At 47.7% G+C, this 24,116-nt stretch overlaps 1 protein-coding gene across 1 annotated transcript in view; it reads left to right on the top strand.

Moving 5' to 3' along the window:
* Positions 1-2,382: 2,382 nt before the first annotated feature.
* The window catches only part of arhgap23a (Rho GTPase activating protein 23a), a 33,559-nt gene continuing 11,825 nt past the window's right edge, over positions 2,383-24,116 (top strand). Inside the window, 9 exon segments of the mRNA XM_069165401.1 lie at positions 2,383-3,623; positions 10,366-10,569; positions 13,261-13,285; positions 13,672-13,764; positions 14,833-14,911; positions 15,909-15,963; positions 17,590-18,633; positions 18,635-19,214; positions 23,948-24,103. Coding sequence (XP_069021502.1) covers positions 3,381-3,623; positions 10,366-10,569; positions 13,261-13,285; positions 13,672-13,764; positions 14,833-14,911; positions 15,909-15,963; positions 17,590-18,633; positions 18,635-19,214; positions 23,948-24,103 — 2,479 coding nt within the window. The 5' untranslated portion in view covers positions 2,383-3,380.

The following is a 24,116-nucleotide window of genomic DNA, read 5'->3' as shown; positions in this document are numbered from 1 at the left end:
TGAATGTGTGTGTGTGTGTGTGTGTGTGTGTGTGTGTGTGTTTGTGTGAATGTGTGTGTGTGTGCGCGCCGCGCGCGGGGGAAGCAGCCTTTGTGTTCACATGTGTGTGTGTGTGTTTGTGTGTATCAGTGAAAGTGCATGCTGACTCAATAAACTATTTAAACCGAAGGATGAAGAGGAGTGTAGAGCCACCTAGTCTGGTATGTTCGCAGAAACGGTTCTTTTAAAAGTGAGACCGTATGATGCTTGGGAAAAAAAAAAAAAATCAATAACTCGGTCTTCCTTTTGCAAAAGTAAAGTTTGATTTCGTAAGCGATAAAACACGTTTGCTGAAATCGATAGACTTCAGTGTTTTGGCATTTCAGCTCGGTCTGGTGTGACCAGTCGTTCGATAAATATTATATATAAATATTTTATCCAAATAAGATGTAAACGCACCTTTTCTTACCCGGGAGATGTGCTCATTTATCATCGATACACTCCATGAATGGAGAACATGACTGTTACTTGGACGTGGACTACTGTGTCGCATCCATGGGAAGTGTAAGATCTGGACTTCAGGGGGAACCTTAAAGGCGCTCGCCGTGTGTGTGTGTGTGTGTGTGTGTGTGTGTGTGTGTGTGTGTGTGTGTGAACGGGAGGCAAATTGTAAAACACTTTGCAACGTATCATCCCTTCTAGAGTTTATTTTCCGAGTACTTTCCATCCAGCCTTGTTTACATCTATGTTTACTAGCCTGTAATATCTGGCCACATTACCTCCCACCTGTATGAGCAGCGTCCTCCCCACACACGCTGCTAGATTACACACCGACTCGGCTCCACCGCACTCCGCAGACGTCCAACCCTCCACGGGGAACCTTTTAGAGTCAGGATATCTCCTACTCGTCTCCCTCCATTCATTTGTTTTTCTCTTTGTAATCTCTTTTAACTTTTCAGTCTCTTGCGAGTCGCAAGAAGAAAAGTGCAATATTGAAGCGCTGGAGGGCACCGAGGCGAATAACTGACTTCACAGAAGAAGGGAAAAAAAAAAACAAAAAAAAACAACAACTTCTTTTATCATATCTCGCTTGTAATTTTCTATTCTCTTATTATTGTTGTGTATTTCTTTTTAAACTGACAACCCACTATTACAAAAAGCCCGATATACCAAAAGTGTCACAAATTAGGTTAAATCCTGAGATGTGTGTATCTGATCTGAAAGAAACAGACTTAAAAAAATTTTTTTTTTTTAAATAAGTAGTTCATAAAACCATAAATCACTACTTTGTAATTGTGGATATTTACATTGTGTTTCATATCGATCTCTTGGGCTACTTTTATTTTATTTTATCACTTCCGTGATCGTGTGCGAACTATTCAGGCCTGCGAGAGTGTGTTTCTGCCTGCGACGTTGCAGCGTATCCAGAGGGTACGGACTCTCTCTCTGTGTGTGTGTGTGTGTGTGTGTGTGTGTGTGTGTGTGTGTGTGTGTGTGTGTGTGTGTGTGTGTGTGTGTGTGTGACGGCGGCGGCAGCAGCTCCTCTCTTCTCTGCAGTCGAGTTGCTACTTGCCCCGGCGCGCGGCAGGTGAAACCTGTCTAACCTCATCGGTAACGGATGTGTTAGCGGCGAGATGAGCGTCGGAGGGGGAGAGTCGTCGGCAGCAACATGGTCACCTGCCTGCCGCTCTCGCACGTCTCCTGGACGCCTGGCTGTTTGGTGAGAAACTCTCTGCCGGTGCGGGTTGGTGGGCGAGGTCACCTCTCTCTCGCTCTCTCTCCGAGTGTGTGTGTGTGTGTGTGTGTGTGTGTGTGTGTGTGTGTGTGTGTGTGGGAGTACGGGTTGGATAAAGAGGTCAAGTTGACATCCAGCAGCAGCCGTCTTTTTTTTGTTGTTGTTGTTGTTGTAATTTTCACGAGCGTCGCTCTCCGTCTCTTTCTTCTTCTTCTCCTCCTCCTCTGGATTTTTCCACGTTCTGTCATTATCATCCTCCCTCCTCTCCTCTACATTTTCCTCTCTTAAAGCAGAGAAGAAGAAAAAAAAAAAGGGAGGGAGGGAGGGAGGAAGGGAGGGAGGGGGGAGTGAAACAGGGAGAGTACAGCAGCAAACGCAAATGTTTTCTTTTTCTCTTTGTGCTTGAAATTGGCTTCTTTCTCGTTTTTTGTTTTTTTTGTGTGTGTGTGTTTTTTTGTTTGTTTTGTTTTGTTTGTCTCCTCTCTGAGTGTGTGTGGGTGGGGGGGGGTGGGTGGTGTGTGGGAGGTGGGGCGGGGAGGAAGGGGTGGAGGCAGGGCCTGGCTTTTGTAAAGTTTAGCGCCTGGGATCACAGCTTTGTCACTGTGTTTGTGTCGCTTACACACACACACACACACACACACACACACACACACACACACACACACACACACACACACACGCGCGCACACGCAGAGCACGTGCGGCCGCCAGGCTTCCTCTCCACGCAGCACGAGAGGGATCTACGGAGGATTTATAGCCTATCAGCAGGCGATATCTTCATCTGGACTGTGAACCGCTGCCGACGGGCCTCCTCTTCGTGTCTGGACCTCAGTGATGTTCAGTGTGGAGGTTTTTTTTTTGTTGTTGTTTTGGTTTTTTTCCCCGGAGTTCCGCTTTACAGTCGTTTATTTGTGGCTGATGGTCGGACCGGTTCGATGTGGAAGGAGTTAGATTGAGTTACAAAAACAAGAAAAGAAAGAAAGAGAAAGCAAACAAGAGAGAGAGAAAAAGGAGGGATGAAGTAACTGACGCCGGGAAGTGATGAAGACGGGTGTTTAGAGGTGAAGAGGGAGGTGAAGAGGGAGGGTAGAAGAAGAAAAGAGAGAGAGAGAGAGAGAGGGCGGTGGGAGGAGGGAGAGACGGACGATCCAGCCCTCTGGGACAGCGGCGTGTGTTTTTGGGATGTGGACAGAGTGGATTTGTATGCAGAGCAGCACCGGACACCGACGAGAGGGACGCTGTCAGTTGTTCTGTGTGTGTGTGTGTCTGTAGTGAAACCAGACCTACCTCCGATCCCTGTACCACACACACACACACACACACACACACACACACACACACACACACACACACACACACACACACACACTCTCCTCCATCTGCTGCCCGGGAGTGACGGGCCGTGATGTGGAACTCGTGGGATTAAATTTTTCTCGAAAACGCTCGGCGGCGGCGGCGGCGACGGCGATGGACGGCAGCCAGGAGACGAGGAGTTGAGCCTCTTCGAGCGAACGACCTGGAGGATCCCGGAGGGAAGCGTTTTCGCAGCTTAAACCCACCAACCAACCACCACCACCACCCCCCCCGCCCTCCTTATCGGCTCCGTGTCTCTGCGTCTGGACACTGTCCGCGGCTTCGGCGTCGGCAACCCGAGTGCCCGCGGCCCATGCTGGTGGCGAGCGATGCGGATGTGAGCGAACCCGGCGCCCCGATGCCCGCCGCTATGCTGCCATGCCCTGCGCCGGCCGGGTCTGACTGGAGTTTCCAGAACCCGGTGGGGGTGGACTGCAGCTCCCCCGAGCCTCGCTGCATTTGGCTGGCGGTTCTCCGTGGAACCACGGGCCCGCCGCCGCTGCCGCCGCCGCCCGCCATGCCCGCTGGGCAAAACCAGAGCTCTCGCCAGCCCAGGGTAAGGAGAGGTCACCCGTCCTCACCGGTCTGGTGGCCGAACATGGAGTCTGTGACTGTCGGTGGCTGCTGTTGATTTATTCTCGCTAACTCCACATTAAATGTTCTAGCTGGGTGACATACACACGATCTGATGAGGACAGTATTTATGAATGACCGAGGCAGGAAATAACCGTTTATTTTTTTTTTTTTTGATTCACTGATATAATTTTTGGTCTTGTAAAAAGTGTGTTTTACAAGTTAAAAAACCAGGGTTGAAGTTTTGTAAGCTACAAAAAAGGATTCTCACTTTTGGGCATTTTTTTATTTGTGTGTGACGCATTCGTGAAACCGGTCAATCGACATGATCAAGTATTGTTGAATCAATTTGTTTTCTAATAGTTTATGACAAGACAACGTGTTGAACACGAGCTGCTAAATCCTCCTGAGATTTAAAAAAAAAAAAAAAAATGGTATTGTTTGGTTCCCGTGGGAATTTTTACGTCGACAGCGTTTCTCCGTCGCCGTTGTTTGAAATCGGTTGACAGATTCTTCAACCTTTCGTTGTTCCTCCAGCTCAGAGTCGTGTTGCCTTCAGGCTCCTTTCTTCTGGCGCTCGCTGTTCAGACATTCTTGGAAACTTTTGCATCAGTGGATTTGATGCGTTTCAGTCGTTTAGCTACAGTTGGTCTGCAGAGCAATTATGAGTTAAATCTCTTATTCTGTTGGGAGTCTGCATGACTTTTTTTGTATTCTGGTTATTTGGAGTTTTCCAGATGTTTTTCTTTTTTTAGTGGGTGTTCAGCTGGTTTCCTCTGGAGAGCATGATTGGCGTCTTTAGTTCAGTCGGGGACGTCGTGGTAAACAAAGCTGTGTAAACAACGATCAGTTACCGTCAGAAAGTAAACAGCCACCTGTACATACAAAAAAAAAAAAAAAGTAAAATTCGAATATTTCTTTTAAGATTATTTCCTCGTACAGCTTTCATTATTTAAAATACCCTTTAAATATATATTTTATGAATAATGCATTGAAAAATTAAATCCAAACCCCTTTTTAGCCTGTGTAAATACCCATGAAAGGAAACTGGTGTTGATTCAGCCTCCACTACATCATGATCGGTATTTCTCTGCGCAGCCTTCGTCTTATTTTTGGACAGTTTACGCGTGTTTCAGTCTGCGGGACTCTTGAGCGCGTTGCGTATTGACCTTTTCCTTCCTAATTAGTGGCTAAAGAGTGGAGATGAAGGAGGCTGCTAAGTGCCACTTTTAGCGAGGTGCCGTGGAGGCGGGGGAGCTGTGGGAGCTCTGCGATAGTTCTCCCCCCCTCTCCCCCCTCTTCCTCCCTCCCAACTCAACCCCCCTCAGTATTCAGGGCATCGCATGATCTAATTTTAGTGTGGGCATTTATGTGGAATATTACGTCTCTCTTCTTTTCTTTTTTTTCCTCTTTGTTATCAACAACCCCCCCCCCCCCCCCCCCCCATCTGACTCACTGACACAGTTAAGAAATGACCCAATCAGGAATGCCAGTGTGTGTGTGGTGATGGTGGTGGTGGTGTGGGGGGTCTATGGACACAGCTTGGACAAATACAAACTGTACACGGTCTACATTTTAGGAGAGAGGTTTCTGTCAGACCTTTTTTTTTTTTGGAGGAGAGCCGGTTCGGAGGCGGAGCCTCGTTTTTAAACCAGGTCTTCCCATTTTTTGATAGAAGAAGAACCGACTCCCGGTTAGGTCCAGAACCAAGAACAGCTGATGTAATGACGTGGCTCTGAAGCCCATCCAGAGGTTAACCAGTTCTTGGAAAGGAAGTAACACCTTCCCAGAAACCTGAACTGGGTTTTACTGGATGGAAAGGTGGGACAGTCCGTTGTAATTTCACTGGAAGCAAAAGGAAAAGGAAAAGCAGTCCCACCGTCGCCATCTGCTACCGACGATGCCAAGTTTATCTGTGTCAGATCGTACGCCGGGGATTTTTGATTCGTGGTGATGTCGGTGAGATTTCCACCGTGTGTGAAGGGACCACAGGATGTGTTCCTCGTTCTTAACCTCATCGAGTCAAACAGATGCAAGCGTCACAATATGTAGAAGCTTCCTCGGATGAAAAGAAAATCTATTTTATTTCATGTCGGAAGGTGATAAAGTGTGGAAGGAAAAAAAAAAAGGAAGGTCAACACACATCAATCATAGTCTGATGTGCTTTTTGTGGCTTTTTTTTTCCTCAAAAGTTAAAAGTGGAGACAAGAGGGATAAAAAAAAGTCCCTGGTCAGATTGAAATCCACTTCAAACGCTGACTGCATGCCACGTGCTTCTGCCCACTGGGCTACCGAGTCACGCTGTGGAAGTTCTTCTCTCCTCCTGGAAATGCTTTGGTGCCGAATCCAAACGGCCCCAAAAATTTTTTTTTAGCATCATCACTGGCAGCGAGACGGGTTTCAGTCAGAGCGGAAGCAACAATACGTTTTACTGTTCGAGTAGAAAACCCAGTTTAACCGACATTGCATCATCACCTGTTGGCCTGGTTGAACTGACGCTGTGGGGTCGGACTGGTTTTTGTGCACACACACACATTCATACTGACACAGAGGTGCGTGCAAACACAAACACACACACACACACACGCACACACACAGTCAGGCCCGCGTGTACGGCTCATAAAAACATCTTGTTATGTAAATTACAGAGGGATGTGCAGTGTTTGAGCTGCTCTTTGTTGTTGAGGGCACATTGTGTGTCAAGAGCTCAACGGGATACTCAAGACGCACGTCATGCGTCTGGTCTGCTCCTCGAGTCGTAGGATGCATTTGGACCTGCAGAGGTGGTGGAGCGCGCCCTCTGTGTGGCCGGTGAGTCCAGCAGGACTCATCAGGATGAGATGAGTTTGGGGTTGTTGTTTTTTTTTTTTTTTTTTTTGCCCCCGCTCCCTCCATCCCTCCCGTTCCCTCTTGGCAGCTCAGCAGCAGTGCCGCGGGCGTAGACAGCCGTTGGGATTAAAGGCTCGTCAGCATTTGTAACGGCCCCGTAAAGCTCCCACTTTTCAAACAGGTTGCAGCTCTCAGCTGTTTAGAAGGGGGCATTATTGTTCTGTCCTGCTGGGGCGTTAGCAGGAGCCGGGCTACCCCCCCCCCCACCCCTCTCCGAACGGCCTGTTGCATTCCTCCGCGCTGCTTTTACCTCCCGGATGGAGCGAGGACGAGAGTTTGTGGGTGCTCGCCAACACGTACGCTGCTCCTGGCGATCAGGACCGCCAGCTTTACCATATTTTCACGCCCTAAAAAAAAAAAAAAAAAAGCCTCTTATGAGCAGAAAATCCTTTTAACTGGAATTTTTTTCTTTTTTTTTTCTAAAAGATTATCATTGATAGTGTTTATTTTTTTTTTAGCATCTTTATATTTCAAACGTCCAAAATGTGTGCAGAACGTTATAGATGCGATAGATGCTGCGCTCTTTTCTTTTTATCTTAATGATATGCACCTTAATTGAGGAGGAGAAATATCCACAGGGAAGAGCTTGCTGCTGCTGCTGCTGCTGCTGTGTGTGTGTGTGTGTGTGTGTGTGTGTGTGTGTGTGTGTGTTGCCAGCACACACCACTTTACCCACTAAACACCCACTCAAAAGCAGGAAGCTGTGGTGTGGCATTACAAGCCGCTCTGCATATTCAATTGTTTCCAGTAGAGCTTTTTGTGTGTTTAATGACATCATGTTCAGGTGGTAACAGGATCTCTGAGGGCTCAGTAGCATCTCATGGACACTCAACAGTTTATATTTGTTATTTTATTTGGCTTCAGCAGAAAATTTCAGCCCCCCCCCTCCCCCCTCCGCCAAGAAAAAACCAGCCAGTGTTAAGCTGTTGAAATTCCCACTTAAAAAAAAACAACCCAAATGTCTTCTTTCCTCAGCAAAACAATTGCGAGGTCCCCCCCCCCCTCCCTCCGTCTATGTCTTCAAGCCTGCGTGGGAAGTCGGGATTTAGACTGAGAAAAACCGCAGGGAGAATTTTCCGAGTGCCTTGTTGGCAAAACTGAGCGTCCAGTCCGGGAGATGGCCGGAGCATGTCAGCAAGTTTGAGTTGTTTTTTTTTTTGGGGGGGGGGGTTTGTCGTGGCTGATCAAATCGAGGTGCGAGGACACATGTGAGGTGTTTAAAAAGACATCTAAGACTGCAGGTTGAGAAGAAAAAAAAAAAAAAAAAAAGTCCACGGCAGCCGAGTGGGAAAACGGTCCCGGCTCCCAGACCCAGTCAGACCCTGTGTGTTTTGGGTAATCACAGGGTTTTGGTATTCCCGAGCACAGGGAGGGGCCATGCGGTCGAAACCGGCGTGCCGGAGCCTGCCCCTCGCTGGGGCCCAATACTCCTCCTCTTCCTCGTCCTCCTCCTCTCCATCCTTCTCCCCTCATTCACTCTCTCTCTCTCTCTCTCTCTCTCTCTGTGCTCCCTCCCCTCCTTACGCCAAAGTTGCAGTGTGTGTTTCAACATGTCCCGACCCAAACCGCTCCCTCTGAGGAATTTGCTCTGTCTTTTTCCTCCTTTCACCCCCTTCGCTCTTTCATTTCCTCTTTTTTTTTTTTTTACTCTCTCTCTCTCTCTCTCTCTTTATCATTTTAATTTGACACTCCTCGGCCTTCCTCACGCACTTCTTTGTGCTGCTCTTGTGCCACATAATGGACCTTCGCCGCTCGCCTCTTTGAGAAAATAACAGGGGTTACTTTACATTGTTTAGACTGCCAGACTTAAGATCAGGCTTTTCAGGATCAAGTAGATTTATGTATCTCAAGATACACTTTGGGACTCTTGGAGAAAAAAAAAAAAAAACCCAGAAAGAAATCTATATGTGCAAACTTATGTTTTTCTCTCTCTGTGGAATGTAAAAGTCGAGGAAAAGAAAACGTGCGGTTAAAAAGTCAGCGCCGCAGGATTTCAAATCGCACGTATACATGTGGCGAGTGAGGAAGACGAGGTGGAAGGAAGGAGACGGACGGAGGAGTGAAGGAGTTCTACCCCACTTCCTGCCTCCGGCCTGCCACTTCCTGTTGTTGTGTGGCCGCCGGGTCAAGTGTGTGCGTCTGTGTTTGTGTGTAAAAAGCATATGGGTTCGGTGTGCGTTTGTGTGTAGAAGGGGCGACAGGAAGTGAAATGTGGGGTGTCCATCTTTTTGAGGGTTCGGGGTGGTGGTGGTGGTGGTGGGGGGGGGGGGAGGAGGGGTGGTTGATGTTGTGGTCTAGACGTGTTCACCTCTGACCCACTAACATGAAAACAAACACGCACACACATTCTCACACTGAAAACAAAACTGCACAATCTGAAGAAAGGAGGTTCAGGAGTTTCAAAAACTTTAATGGCTCTCGTACATCTAATGTGGTTCGATTTAATATTATATATATATTTATATTTTTTTCAGCTGTACTGTGCAGGTGAGAAACCTGCCATTTAAAGTGACAAACCACACATTTACCGCCGTAGTCATACAAATCCGAGGACTTTGTTTGTTTGCTGATATGTAGCTCGGGTGAATACAAATGATGGCAGCCTATCCTCTGTGCAGCTCGTGCAGCTGCTGTGAGGGTCACCAGAATATCTTTTTTAAATTAAAACAGCATTTTTTTTTTTTGTCACAGGAAAGATTCGAGACATTCACTGAAAGACTTGACTTAACCGGACCATTATCTGCACCCAGTTTAACCTGAACAGGGTCACCGGGCGCTGGAGCCCCTCCCACTTTGGGCGAAGGCACCCTGGACGGGTCATTTATTGATAAATCATTTGGTACGTCGCATGTCAGAAAGAAAACCATTCAAAGTATTCACGTTGATGCTGAAAAGAAAAATAGAAATGTTTTCTCAAGATTTAATACTTACTGGAGCCGTCAAAACCTTTGTTTAAAAGATTTCCTCTTTTCTGTTGGGCAGTTCATCGCGGTGAACTTGTAATTTAATGCAGTTTTTGACTAAACTTCATTTTGTGAACTCATGCAGCGATCATGCAGCACTCGATCACTAAACCCCAGAGGACTTGACTTCAGACCTGACAGTGACACCCCCCTCCCTCCCTCCTTACCTCCCTCCTCTTCCTCCTTCCCGCTCACCGCCTGTTTGGTCAGGTGATTGTGTTTGACTGACAGATGTGGGTCGTTGGGGCAACAGGAGGGTGATAGTTCTCACGTGTGCGTGTCAGCTGAGCTCGCTGGGTTTATTTACTCGGCAGCAGGAATGAGATATTTAGAGAGCAGGTGGAAATCGAACTTTATTTGGGACTCCCTGGACCTTTACTAACTATCACAGGACCAAGGTCAGTCCCACAGTCCCCCTGTGGCCTCGTCTAGACGGGGGGGGGGGGGGGGCCTTCCTGGTTGTCGACCTCCCCTCACCCCCCCCCATTATGTTTATGGCCTATTGTTCTGAGGCTCGCTGGCATGTAGAGCTGACCGGACTTCGAGCCGTTCTCATGAGGAAGCTGCTCATGTTCAGCCCAGCAGTCGAGGGGTTAATGTCACCTTGCACTTCTTCCAGGGATTCAGAAAGGTTGTTGCATCTAAAAAAAAAAAAAAAAAAAAAAAAAGCGCACATTTCTACATTTTGTAGATCTTAATGGAATAAATCCATGTCTGTAGTTCTTTTTACGCCATAAATAACACTGAAATCACATATTCCAAATCTCCAATTTGTTATTCATTCCTTCCTTTATTCCTTCTCTGCTTGTTGGGAAACGACGTTTACCGCCGGTGATAATTTCTCGACCTGACTCTCTTCGTCTGTGTTTCCAGGCTAAGGGGCGGAGGGATGGTCTCTCCTCGGCCGGCGACAACCCTCGGCCGCCGATGGCGACCCGGCCGGGAAGGGAGGGGGTCGGCGTGGGCTGGAAGGGTCCCCGGACGCTGGTCCTCCATAAGAACTCCCAGGGTTTCGGTTTCACGCTGCGCCACTTCATCGTTTACCCTCCAGAGTCGGCCCTGCACACCAACCTCAAGGTGAGACTGAATTGAGTTTCAAGATGTTGAAAGGTATTAAATTATGTTTCAAATATTATTATTTTTGATCAAGCGTTAAGTGTCACAAACCCCATTTCTTTTTTTTTCCAACTTCCGTGTTTATTTTTACGGCACACATGGTCTCTATTTCAGCCCAGTTGGCATTTAAAAGGGTTTCCGAAAGCCTTTCGTTTAACTTTCTGAACTCTGGACAGAGCCAATTTGAGCTGGGAGATCAAGCCAATCATACTGCAGCCGAGGGTCAGCCAGGTTGAGCTGAGCCAAATGAACATCCAGACAAAGAGAGAAATCCAGCTTAGCTGATTAGAGACAAACAGACTGAACAAGCTGAAAGCTGTTAAAGAGTCTGTTAAAGGAGGAGAAACCCAAGACTTGGAGACAAAATACAGATACGGGCTCCGATTTTTAACGTTTTGACGATTATACAGTGAAAACGCTCCTCTATATACAACAAACTGGACTGAAAAGTGTTCCTCCTGTTTATTTCACGGGCCTTTTTTTTTTTCTTTCTGCCTTCGGTGAATTTAAGATTGTTTTGGAACGAGCGTCTGTGAGCGAGTGGTTATTTAGCTCTTTGAGGTGTAAGGGAGGGGTGTGGGGCAAATGTCTCCAGATGTGACATTGAAGGATACGGAGGCAGGGGTGGGGTGAGCCGGCTGAAACAAGGCCTCTCTTATTTTTTTTTTTCCACCACCCCACCATCCAGCAGCTGCAGATAGGAGCACCAGATTGAATGAGATCTGTTGTCTTAGCCTGGTACCACTCGCTGGCAGGCAGGCCGTACCAGGCCGGGTCTGAACAATAGGCCCACTGCTGGCCTTTGGCCCCCGGTTCTGTCCTCGTCTGCACCGCCTCACAGGGGCCGGGGGTCACGTGGTGTTTTTTTGTACAATCGGTCTCACAGAGCCCCGAAGAGGCTTCGTGGAAGTCGCCCAAGTTACCCCTCACGGTGTCCGGCTATCAGAGGCCGACCGGGCGTGTGACTCCATCGGGGTTCATATTTCAGGGTGTCTGCGGGTCCTGCAAGTCTTCAAGACTCTTTAGTTATACTTTCAAAAGCATAAATCAAACCCCTCTCGTGTGGTGGTCCCAACAGTTCTCTGTTTTCAAAAACCTTCGGAGATGAACTGTTTGTCAAACGCGCTCGCTCACAAATATCGAATCTGCAACCTCTTGACACTCAACAGTTATTAGGATTTTATTTTAATTGTTTATTATGCAGGAAATAAGCTTCCAAATGAATGTGAAAGTGAAGATGACAGAAAATTAATTGTGAAGGCATAAGGATACAAAATTTGGTTGTGTTTATATTGTAATATCATTATATTATAAATCTGCACAATGGGTTCAACTACTGCTGGCATCAAAAAGCTTCTTGTAATGAAGAGATATTTTCCTGAATATGTGGATGCAAGTTTTAATTAACAAAACTAAATGAATATTGTTCAGCTTCAACAATTGAATTTCTGTTTAAGCTGAAGGATATTTTACACTAGAATATTCATATTTCATATTAAGTTTTAAAGGTCTTTTAGATGTGTCAGTTTCACTGTGAACTGCTCAGAGTAAGACTTTTTTTTTTTGTCTTTCAACAAGCGAAACTGGTTTTGAAATATTACAAAAAGATGTTACAATGCATCACATCAAACTTATATCGAATCTGGGAGAGCTGATTTCATGGTTATAATTGTGGCGTCTTTATTAATAATGTCCCAGTGTCGGGTATCTGCAGTGTCAGGTCCCCAGACTCCCCCCCCCCCCCACCATCTCCTCCTTGGTTTCCGGATGTGCTGAGATTGGGACCGAGCGGTGGCCGAGCATCCCCGGGCTCCAAGTTCTATTCGGGGGTCGGCAGAGGTCCTTTCTCTGCCTCTAAACCCCCCACCATTGTCTGCAGAGCCCTGGAATGAGCCCACTCAGCGCAGCATAAAGCCACGCAGCCGTCAGCCCACCGTGCCCCTAACCCCAAACTGTCCACTCAGCTCAGTGTGTGTGTGTGTGTAGGTGATCAGACACGGCTATCAAATCTCGCCCACCAACCGCCGTTCTCTCTGCCACACACACACACACGCACACACACACACACACACACACACACACACCTTTGTTTTGTGTGTTCGCTGCAGTGTGTGTGTGTGTGTGATGTCACGAGTCTAACCTGAAAAGTCGGTCTCTGCGTTGGACCTGAAACTCCGACATTAAAAAGCTCATGAAAAAAATAACAACAACAAACAAACAGATCTGTCGCAGGTGTCTGGGAAGTTCCCGGCATCTGGAGGAGACTTGCCAACAGTTACTGGTGGCGATGCAGCTATAACGACCTCGCTCCGCTTGAGTCACCTTATTTTTGATATTAAAGTCTATTTCCTTCCTTCACAACTCCATAGACAGTCAGTTTTTGCTTTTGCATTAAAACTATGTCATTATTAACAGATTTTTTTTCCACATTTTCTTAAGAGCAAAAATAAGCTCTAGAGGCCATATTACATGCTTACAGTCTTCATGTGTGTGCGTGGGACAGTTTATCCGCTCACTGTCATCTCACTTTTAAATCCCAGCTCAAGACCTTCATTACAATTGTGTTAAGAGTTATAATTATAACAATCAAAGTCGACACAAACTGACTTGATTTGAATGTGAATAGTAATTCTGCCTCCGTCTGTCCTGCAGGATGAGGAGAACGGAAATGGAAAGGGTAAGTCGTTTCTATCTTTCTCTCTCTCTGTGTGTGTGTGTGTGTGTGTGTGTGTGTGTCACTCTTTCATCAGGCCACTAATTAAACTTTACAGCAGTGGGGATGAGGGTGACGTAATGAGCAGGGACCTCCTGCGTTTCCTGCTGTCACCTCTGCTCTGCAGCCTCTCTGCACCACCTACAGGACACCATGCAGCACTACAGCTACAGTAGTCATGAGAACAACACACGTGTTCAGTAATGATATATTCTGAAGGTCGAAAGAGTCATAAACAGAAACGCTTTTAAGCAGAAAACGTCTCATCTTTAAACAGCATTCGGTGTCACAATTCAACAGTTACAGTCCCTGATTTTTTTGGGATTTCTTCTTTACCTTTTGTCACGCAGGGTATCAGAAAGGTCGACTGGAGCCGATGGACACCATATTTGTGAAGAACGTGAGAGAAAAAGGTCCGGCCCACCAGGCGGGCCTGTGCACAGGTAAAAGGAGCGCATGTGGTGGAGGAGCGTGAACATCGCGATTTGCATTTGCAAATCAGTCAAGGTTTGGGGTGGTGGGGGTGGAGGGGGAGCGACGGTCATGTGACGCTGCACACGTGAGGAGTTGTGAACTAATGCGGAGAAGGGCAAGTTAGCCGGGAATTAAAAACAAAAATATGTTCTCATTGTTAGAAATAGCAGGTTTTTTTGTCGGCGACACGGTGCCAATACCAGAACGGCAGCTCAACGTCTCGCAGCGTATTTGACTGTAACGGAGCTACCGAGGACTTCCTGTTGCGTCTCGCTGCCTGAGCAGATCTGCAGTCAAACCAAACTGGGAAAAGCAGCAGAACAATTCAAACGCAGGCTGTCACATTTAGAAAGTCACATGCTGCCTTGAATATTATGCAAATACACACACACACACACACACACACACACACACACAGAGAGCACTTTGTATATGTATTTGCTTGAAGTCACCGTGAATGCATGCAAACTTTGAACACACACATGTAGTTCTCTAACAGCTGTCCCGGTCACAAAAAGGTAATCTGTGGTGACATACCTGCTTTTTTTTTTTTTTTGTATTATTGTCGTGCGACAGCTTTGTAGATCTGCTTGTTACATATGTTTATATTTGATTGATATTATTAACTTTTCCAAAAATGTGCTTTCAAGACGCGCCGGAGTAAATGTACCTGAAGTTTTTACTATAATAATAACAAGTATCAGATTAAATTAGAATTGGTTTCGTCCTTCATGCCGCACTTCGCCGTCCTCCCATTCTAAACACGGATAATAAGGAGAATGTTTTGCCCGCATGCTTTTGGTTTAGTTGAGATTAAACACACCTTAGTCACTGGAACGTAAATAGAAAAAAAAAAAATCCAAATATGGAAGCGAATGAGAATACAACTCTTGTTTTGATGCCTCAGGGGAAATAAATCCCTTCTCGGTGTCTTCGTTGGGTGTTTTCTTTATCATCGTGTTTGGGTTTCTACCTGCCTTAAAGGTCAAAGGTCACCATAAGAAGATATAATATGTTGAAATGTCTGTGTTCTGCAGGGGATCGACTGGTGAAAGTGAACGGAGAGAGCGTTCTAGGAAAGACGTACTCGCAGGTGATCGCCCTCATTCAGAACAGGTAAGACCTGCCGTCCGTCAGACTAGTGTTGATTTATTCAAACGTCTGTTTTTTTTTTTTTCTTTGCCAGCTTACCGAAGAGATGACATGCAGCGAGTCGGTAGTATAAATCTGACCTACTTTAAAAAAAATAAAAAGTCTACCCTGAAGCGGTGTGCTCCACACACCCGCATGTCTACGTGATTCCAAATCCAAATACTGTGGTGCTCCAAAGGGGGAAATTAGTGACTTGACAAGAATGATGCTGGACTCGTGTTTTAACCCTCCCGTTGTCCTCGGGTCAAAATGACCCGCAGCTGTGTTCAACCGTGTTCTATTTTATTTCTATATTTTTATATTTTTAGGGATCATTGGTCATCATTCTTTAAAGAAACCCTCACAGCCTCCTTGTCACCAATGACCCCCAAAAAATATGAAAATAAAATAGAACTTGGTTGAACACAGCTGCGGGTCATTTTGACCCGAGGACAACAGGAGGGTTAAGACCAGTAAAGTACGTTAACATCGATAAAGTTGCTGGTTTTGAATCAAAAAGAATTCCACCCAAAATACAATTTTGTAGGCCTTTCTTGGTTTTGGTTTGATTCTGAAACCTGATTTTGTATATCATATTTACCCGCCTGAGTTGCTGACCTTCTGTTAGACCCCAAAATCCACAGAGGTCTCCATAGCAACCAAAACACCTTTTATATTGATATGAGGCATTTGTTGTGGGTCTAAAAACAGAGTGTACAGTGAAGTGAAAGGATGATGCAACAACTCGGTGAAAATCACTTACCGACTGTGGACTTCAGCGAGACAGACGTTTCACTGAAATTAAACTCTATAGTTATTATTCTTTTATTTGTAATAATAGCAAGCACACAGGTGTACATTTTTTTATGTGAAGTCATTTCCTTCTTGTGTAATTTGGCCTCTCGCCGAGTCTATTTTTCATCTCTATCTCTTGTGTACCTTTATTCCCGCGGCCCTCCCTCTCCCTGAACGTGTCCTGCAGCGAGAGTGTGTTGGAGCTCTCCATTATGCCAAAAGATGAAGACGTGCTTCAGTTGGTAAGTGTGAGTACGAGATTTTTGTTTTTGTGCACTTTTTTTTTTTACTCCTCTCACCCCCCCCCCCCCCCCTCCCCGGCCCCCCAACCAAACAAAACAAACAAAACAAACCCACACACTTCAGGAATTACACACTTCCATATATTTATCCCAGGACAAGCGTGTATTCTGCGGCGCTCGTCGGCCGGGTTGAACCAAGATTCGCCCCGTCATTGTCCAAGAATGTAGAGATTCTGTTAGAATGGCTGCCGAATGACTCACCGGCTCTCCGCTCTGTGTTTAGATTACAACACGCGTTCTTTAAAAGCCGCTGGTATCTCCACTCTTGGGAGTTTACGTAAAAAAAAAATTAAAAAAAACTCACAACTCGCTGCTCGTTCACACGCCCGTGTACAGAACATCACATTTTTTTTGTCGCTCCACAGGTTGCTCCACGCTCGCTCGCATGATCCGACATGCATCGTTCCCCCAGCCCCTCCCACTTTTTACCCCGAGCGACATGTCAACACGCAAACACCACACCGCCACATTTAAGCGATTCTCTTATCGCGCACATGCAGAAGCGTCCGACCGAAAGAGCACCCAAAAATGTGCCTTCCGTTTTTTTGTTTTTTTTTAAATATCCTGCCATGTCTTAACATTATAAACCCACTGCTCTGTCCTCACGCTCCTCCTCCTCGCTGCTACGCCTCTATCTGCTGCATTCCTCGCATGACATCACCAGTGCTGCGCCTCCTTCCACACTCCCACAGGGTGGAGTAAGGCAGAGAATGAGAGGGAGGGAGAGAGGGAGTTTGGAAAGGATCTGAGAGAGCAGGAAAAAAAAAATAACACGAACGATCAGCAGATAGAAAGAAAAATCACCAAAAGAAAGTAAAAAGAAGCGAAGTGAAGTGGATTTTTCCGGCTGCTGAGTATGAAGGACGGCCGGTTTTAAGCAGCGGGAGGGGTCGTGTCGGGAGTGTTGGTGAGAATAAGTCTGCTCTTCCTCCTCTTGGGTTTGTTTGTGGTGACTACAAGTTTAACACACAAGCTGTGGGAAGACTCCGGCTTCTGCTGGACGGCCTAAACGATTAGGTAAACCTTTCAAAATGTGCCAAAGACGTTGAAAAATGACCTGTTTGTTTTTGTTCCTCCCAGAAATTCAAGTCGTAATTGACGCTTTGAATGTGACACCGCGGCTAATTGATAAAGCAATCGCTTGTTCACGAGCTTGTTATTTGCAGGAGGTACTGTTAAAGCAGCGGGAGCGTGTGTATGTATTTCCTGTATTTGTGTACGCAACGTTGCCGGGGACATGTATTTGCAGCTGGCTGCTGTGCAGTGTGTGTTGTGGCTTTTGCTCGAGGGACTTCTTGCAGTTTGCTCGCCAGCATGTGTTTTCGTCGAGCGTTGAGGCCCCCGGGGACGAACTGTGGCAGAAGGGGTTGAGCTGGAAGATCCTTCCACTTTAAGGCCTGCTGTGTAATATTGAGCGATACGACTCCGTCTTTAGTTCTGGTTGTCGTGTCTTGTCGTCCAACTTGTTTACACATTTTTGATTTGAGGTCGTGACTGCTGCACACGCTCCCTCCTTCCCGTCGCGTCCTTTTCTCACCTCTCCTCTGACTGTCCTCCCTCCTCCAGGCGTACTCCCAGGATGCCTACCTGACGGGGAACGAACCCTACGCCGGGGGAGCCGAGAACCTCCCGCCACCGCCTCCCCTCTGTTACCCGCGCACCAAGACCACGCCACTGGCCGGAGCTCCCCTGGCCGCGTCCATGGGCCAGAACCAGCTGGACAACTGGAGTCGCTGGCCAGGCTCTCCCAGCCCCTCATCGCCTCTGGACAACCGCTCTGCCGTGGGCAGCCCCGCCAGCTGGCAGGAGGGGCGGGCGGGCGAGCCCGGCGGCGTGGGTCACAGCAGTCCGGCCCACCGCACGGAGGAGATCCAGTACGGTATGACCAGCCAGCAGCCTCAGGGCCAGACCAGGGGACGCTCCTACTCTTCATCTTCCTCTTCAGGAGGCCCTTTGTCCAGCCCCCTGCAAGTCCACTACCCCAACCACCACGGTGCCGGCTCCTCGCAGGCTCAGCCGCGCAAGTCCAGCTCGGCCTGGACCAGCCCCCCCCCGCAGCAGGTCGGCCACTGCCGCACCGAGCGCTGCCAGCAGGCCCTCTCTGACTGGTACTACAACCAGCTGCCCGAACGCCCGGGACGCAGCATGCAGACCCGACATCGCAGCTACTCCCAAGACCGACTCAGCGAAACCAGGCGGCAGCAGCAGCGGACGGGCGGCTGGCCGCACAGCGCCTCCCAGGACACGCTGCTCTTACTGCAGCAGTCGGGCCCCGGACCTCACGGTGAGCCCTACTGGTCCTACGAAGACTGGGAGGGGGGTCCGGGTCGGGGCCCGTCCGGCTCTAACTACACACGAACACGCTCTGAAAACCTGCTGGCCGAGTACGATCGGCACGGCCGCTCGTTGGAGATGTTGGACCGAGCAGCAGCTGGACTGGTGTCGCCTCGGTTCGAGAGGCCTTCGTGGCTCCAGCAGGCTCCGCAGCCGCCCCCCAGGACCGACGTGTACACCAGGCCGGGGAGTCATTTCACTGCAGCGCCAGCTCCTCCGGCGCCCCGACACCCGCAGTCGCAGTCCAAACCCCACCCGCAGACCCAGGCCCCCCCCCCAGCCCCAGCCCCAGCCCCAGCCCCAACAGGCGGCCCCCCAGAGCAGGCGGCTTCCTACCGGGCAGAGCATGGACGACCAGCCGGTGGGCTACCGTAGCTACAGCCCCTCGTTTTACCGCAAGACGGGTCGCATCATGCAGCAAGCCCACTCTTTCAGGGACCCTTCGTACTCCGGCCCCCACTTGAACTGGAACCCGGCGCCGAAAACCAGCCCACCAGAGGCCACGTCGGCCCCCCTCGCCGCGTCCCCGCTCGCCTCCGCGTCCCCCGAATCCCAGGACAGAGCGTACAGGCCGACGAACCACGAGAGGGAACGAGGGGCGGCGGAAGCGCAGGCGGAGCTGGTGGCGCAGACCCAGGAAGTGGTGCTGAGGCAGAAGCCCCCCACCGGGCGGAGGAACGCACACGGCATGCGACACCCCCACTACGCCCTGCCCATGGACGGGCTAGAACCCTCTTTGTTTTCTCCCGATCCCAAAGACTCGGCGCCCGCAGGAGACGCGGCACCGCGCAAACCAAACGGCAACCTCGCCCCCCTCCCCATAGAGGACGACTCTCTGGCCTCCATCCCCTTCATAGGTACGTAGGCAGCTTCTCGCCTCCATCCCGTGTCCCTTTCCCTCCAAAAAAAAAACAACTAACAAAAACAAAAACAACCTCCGACTGACCTTCAGGTTTCATCACTTCTCTTCTCAAATTTAATCCCCATTGATTGTTTATTAGATGTTAGTGAAAGCTTAACGGGAGGAAATGCAAAACCCGTAATTCAGAATGAAACGATGAGTTTGGGGAATGTGTGTGTTTCCTTTATTTCCTTCTTGTCTGTCTGTTCGGGCTCCAGGCGAGGTTTCCATCATCTGACTGTGATGCTGCTGCTGGTGTGTGTGTGTGTGTGTGTGTGTGTGTGTGTGTGTGTGTGTGTGTGTGTGTGTGTGTGTGTGTGTGCTCGCGTTGGGTAATACTGGGACTTACCAGGGTCTTACAAACAGCATTAGTTGTATAATTGAATCATATCTGATGGGAGTTTTTGAATCCGGTTGCCTTGAAGGTCACCGCACCGCGCCAAGGAAATGAGGTGGAGGTCTTAACTTCCTGAATAATTTTTTTTTTTTTGTCTGTGCGTGAGCGAGAGAGTGATGGAGATTTATGTCATTTTAGCCCGGTATAGCAAAAAAACAACAAAAAAAAAATGGACATTCAAATTAGGAACTTGTAGCCTAAAGAGGCGTCTAAACTTAACAGTGAATGTTCGTACCAATAATAATAATAATAATCTGTCGTAGCTGTTGTTCGTGCAGGATATGCAGGTTTCTTTTTTCTGCATGAATGTGTTCGTACTGTAGAGTTATGGCCTATAGCTGGTGTCGGTGGGAGGTGACTGCGATCGTGTCCTGGCTTGCTTCTCGCTGTGCAAAGACTGAAAAGAGACGGAGCCCCGCAGGCTTCAGGTCGGCTTCTATCGCCTCGACGTGGACGGCGGCCGCGGAGTCAAATGAAGCCGGTCGGGCGAGACGAGCCGTGCCTCCGTCCTGAAGGGGACGAGCACGGCCGGCGCTCACCCTGACGACCGACAGATTTAAATCGGCTGACCGACGAAGCTCCGGCCCGATCTCAGAGTGACCGTCGAACGTTTGAGCACCCGGACGGTCGTTTTTAAAAGAGAGAAAAATCCAGGCGAATCCAGCAAACCGGCGGAGGCATCGCTCTGCCTCTGTCAGTCTGTCTGTCAGAGTCACATTCTTGCCTTCACCTGAATCAAACGAAACCGAGCAGTCGGCGCTGCAGGCCGGGACACGTTTTAATGGCCACGGACTGAAACTAGGCTAGTTTCTCCCCATAGACGAGAAGAGGGAGCTTTTCTCCTCCTGCTCCCTTTCTTCCTTTCTTTCCTCATCTCTTTATCTCTCTGACACAGATGCCGATACGATCTGGGACTGTTTGAGAACATGCGATTTCACAGGCTGTTGTTTTTCTTGAGATTTAAAAAAAAAAAAAAAAAAAAAAAAAGAAGTACAAAGGCAGGGCTGTTGTCTGAAGGCAAAAATGCTTTTTATGACATCTTGTGTGTTAAGACGCTGAAAGATTTCCGAACTTTGATCAATATTTTCTGTTTCTTTTTTTTCTCGTAGCTCATGCAAAGTGAAATTGAAAATGATGTAAGCAGCTGTAGTGTTTTACTCTGCGCCCACTTAGTGTCTTTCAACATGAATCTAAGCTGTAAATTACCAGGAGGTTTTTGTGGTCCTTGTGGGGAACAGTAGGGGCCCGTACTCTCAGCTCCCGCCTTCAATGCTGCTATTGTGCTGCTCTGCTAGATGACGGGGTTTGTGGGTGTGTTGGGGGTTCAGTCTGTGACTGTCTTTACTAGCTGCACCCTGGAAACTGACAGACCAGGACGGAGACTTCCTTGTCTGGGTTTCCTGTGCCCTCCGTGTTGTCTTACAGGCACTAACATTCTTTTCTTTCTTTTTTTTTTTTCTTCTTTTCTTTTTTTTCTGCTCTCAAGTTCAATCTTTCTCTTTTTCATTGTTTTGTTTCCTACATTTCTGTTTTTAATCTTTTTTGGCACAGACCAAAATGCATCCGATATGCTGACTGCTGAAAACTATCAAGTCCCAAAAGTTGTCATCGGCTCCTCGGACAGATTTATAGTCCTGTTTACACAGCTGGAACAGAACATTAATCAATTATTCAATCAACTCATAATCCTCAACAGGCAAATTAACTATTTAAAGTAATTTGTCAAGTTGAAGCGGTGAATATGATCTCGTTCCAGCAGTTTACTTTTAGAATTTGCACCTTTTTTTTTTTGTCGAATATCTTTTTGACTGTTGGCCAAAAGCAAAACAAGCAAACTGAAGTCCTCACCGCCATGATTATTAAAGTAATAAAATAATCTGCAGTTATTTTTCTAGGGTAATTGTTAGTTATCTTATCTGTCAGACTTTAATGGATTTAAATAAGACATTTGACATTTTAATTTAAAAACCAATGAAGGTGCTGAAAGTGTTCGGTTGCTTTTCCCCCAACCTCCCAACATTTTAAATATAAATTTCAAGTAGAGTAAGTAAAGACAGCCTCACTATATGCTTAGCAGCGGCGTAGTTTTTTTTTTTTTTTTTTGAAGTAATCCAACGGGGTTTTTGAAGGAGGTTTAAAAGGAATTAACCTCAGAGTATCGTGTAATCCTTTGTATAATTTATCTCTTCTCTCTTCACCTTTGTTCCCACAGAGCTCTAATCTCTGAGTCCCTCGAGCTCCACATCATATGTTATAGGATGTACGGTGGAGTCGGGACACAGTGTGCTGCTCCCCTCTGCTGGCCCGTCTCTCTTCCCCCTCTGAGCTCACTCTCTGGCTGCCTGTTAATGATGGCCTTTGTTAAACCCACAGCCCGGCTATTTCTGGGCCCTGCTGTAAACAGGCAGATTCCTCATCCCAGATTGGGAATGTTTTCCGTCCTTATGTCGGGGCACTAATATGCACAAGGAGGGCGGCGTAGAAAAAGCAAAAGGGCGGGAGGTGGAAAGAGAAGAACGAGGAGAGGTGGAGGACGGTTATATCACGAGGAGGCAAAGAGGTTAAGAAAAGATGAATCCGGTCAGATGGAAAAAAAAAAAATAAAAAAATCGTACATTTTTTTTTGTTTTAAATATGAAACCATAGCAAGAATTCTTTTAAACAGACTTGCGGTGGTCTGACCGGGTGGCGCACGCCCGAGTCCGTCCGGTCCGCAGGGTTGTGCTGCCCTCTGCTGCCATCCACAGGGAGCAGGCCTGCGCCTCGCAGCTGCTCGGTCCCGACAGTTGAAGACATCACCGGCAAATCTAGCTTCTCCTCGCTTTATGCAAATGTGGTGCCGGTGTCTCTAATCCTCTTCGTCAGTCAGGAAGTGTGTGTGTGTGTGTGTGTGTGTGTTACGGTTTCATATCCCTTTACTTACGTCTTCATGTCAACTGAAACTGTTTAGGACTATTTCTCCTGCGTGGCCTATAAAACAGCTTTATTTCTGTGCGTTCTTTGAACACTGCAGGCTTCAGTCAATAATGTAAAAATACCCCTGAATATTTACATTCATTCACCCTCACGGTATTTTCTACTCGTTGGACATTTTCTCCTGCATGTGTTAGATCGTACACTACTTTAGATTTCATAAAGAACTGAAACCTGGACCTGGTAAATCTCTTTTACAAACCGACCTCTGTGAGCAAATGAAAAGCTCTTCCCATGGCAACTGAAGACTCAGGTACTGTACTCTATGTCGGCTATTTGCCTTTTTCTCCATGCGGGACTTTTTCTTCTTCTTCTCTTTAGGCAGGTTGCAGTCATGTGGATTCATTCCTGAGACGAGCAGCACAGGTTTCAGTGCCTTTGGCCTCTTCTGTGGTTTTGTAGATGACCGTCGTTGTATTTGTATTTCGTGTCTGTGTATCTTTCGGATACTTCCCTGTTGGAGTCTGGAGGGGCCGTGTGTTCCAGCGCGACAGCTGTACATGTTGATTTTACAGTTAAAAGAATGATATTGGGGTTTCCTGCGCCCTATGTGTTGTGTTACAGGCAACGGCCTTTCTTTTTACTCCGTTATCCGCTCTGCGGCTCTTTCTTTTCACCTTTTCCTGTTCTTGGCCCAAAACATTTTTTGACACCAACAAAAATGCATCCAATACACTCCTCGGTCAGATTTGTAGTCCTGTTTACAGAGCTGCAACAGTACAATAATTCATTAATAGGACAAGCAGATAATCCTCAACAGACTAACTAACTATTCAAAGGAATTTATTTCAGTAAAATCGGTGAATATTAGCTTCTACCAGCTGTTTACTTATTAGCTTTTTTTCTTTTTTTGTCTTGCGTGATAATAAGCTAAATATCTTTTGACATCTACTGGCCAAAAAAAAAAACCAAGAAAAGCTGTGTGAAGTCTCACCTACGGAGATTGTGATCTGCAACTCGTGATGCACAGATTTCTGTGGATTTGTAAATGACTGTCGGTGTTTGTGTTCGTGCTGCCGTCTGCTGTTGGTTCCAGCTGTACATGTTGTTTATGCAGTTAAAGGGATGACATCGAAGGATGAGGTGGAAACCTTGAAATGCACTTCTCTCCTTCAGTATCTCCGATGGTAACCCTTCGGCTCCTCGTCCGTCCTCTCCCTCGAAACCTCTCTTTTCCTTACCCTCTCCTGCTCTTAACCCCTAATTCCCCCCCGCCCCCCTTTCTGACCTTTTTCTCTAACACCTAACCCTGCCCTCCCTTTTCTCCTCTTCCTCCCTCCTTCCTCTTTTAACCCTGCCTCCCCTCCACCCTCCCACAGACGAGCCGACCAGCCCCGGCGCTGACTTGCGCGCCCGCCACGTGCCGGCGTCCTCCGTGGTGTCCAGCGGCATGACTTCGGCGCCCGCCGTGGTCACCGGCCCCGCCTCCCCCACCTTCACCTTCCCCCTCACTAGGCTCTTCTCACACGACTGCAGTGAGTTGCCCCC

The sequence above is a fragment of the Embiotoca jacksoni genome, unplaced genomic scaffold, assembly GCF_022577435.1.
Source record: "Embiotoca jacksoni isolate LCO1_2020_lvr unplaced genomic scaffold, fEmbJac1.0.p SCAF_34, whole genome shotgun sequence".
In the NCBI taxonomy this organism is placed as follows: domain Eukaryota; kingdom Metazoa; phylum Chordata; class Actinopteri; family Embiotocidae; genus Embiotoca; species Embiotoca jacksoni.
This window is presented reverse-complemented; position numbering and strand designations above follow the sequence as displayed.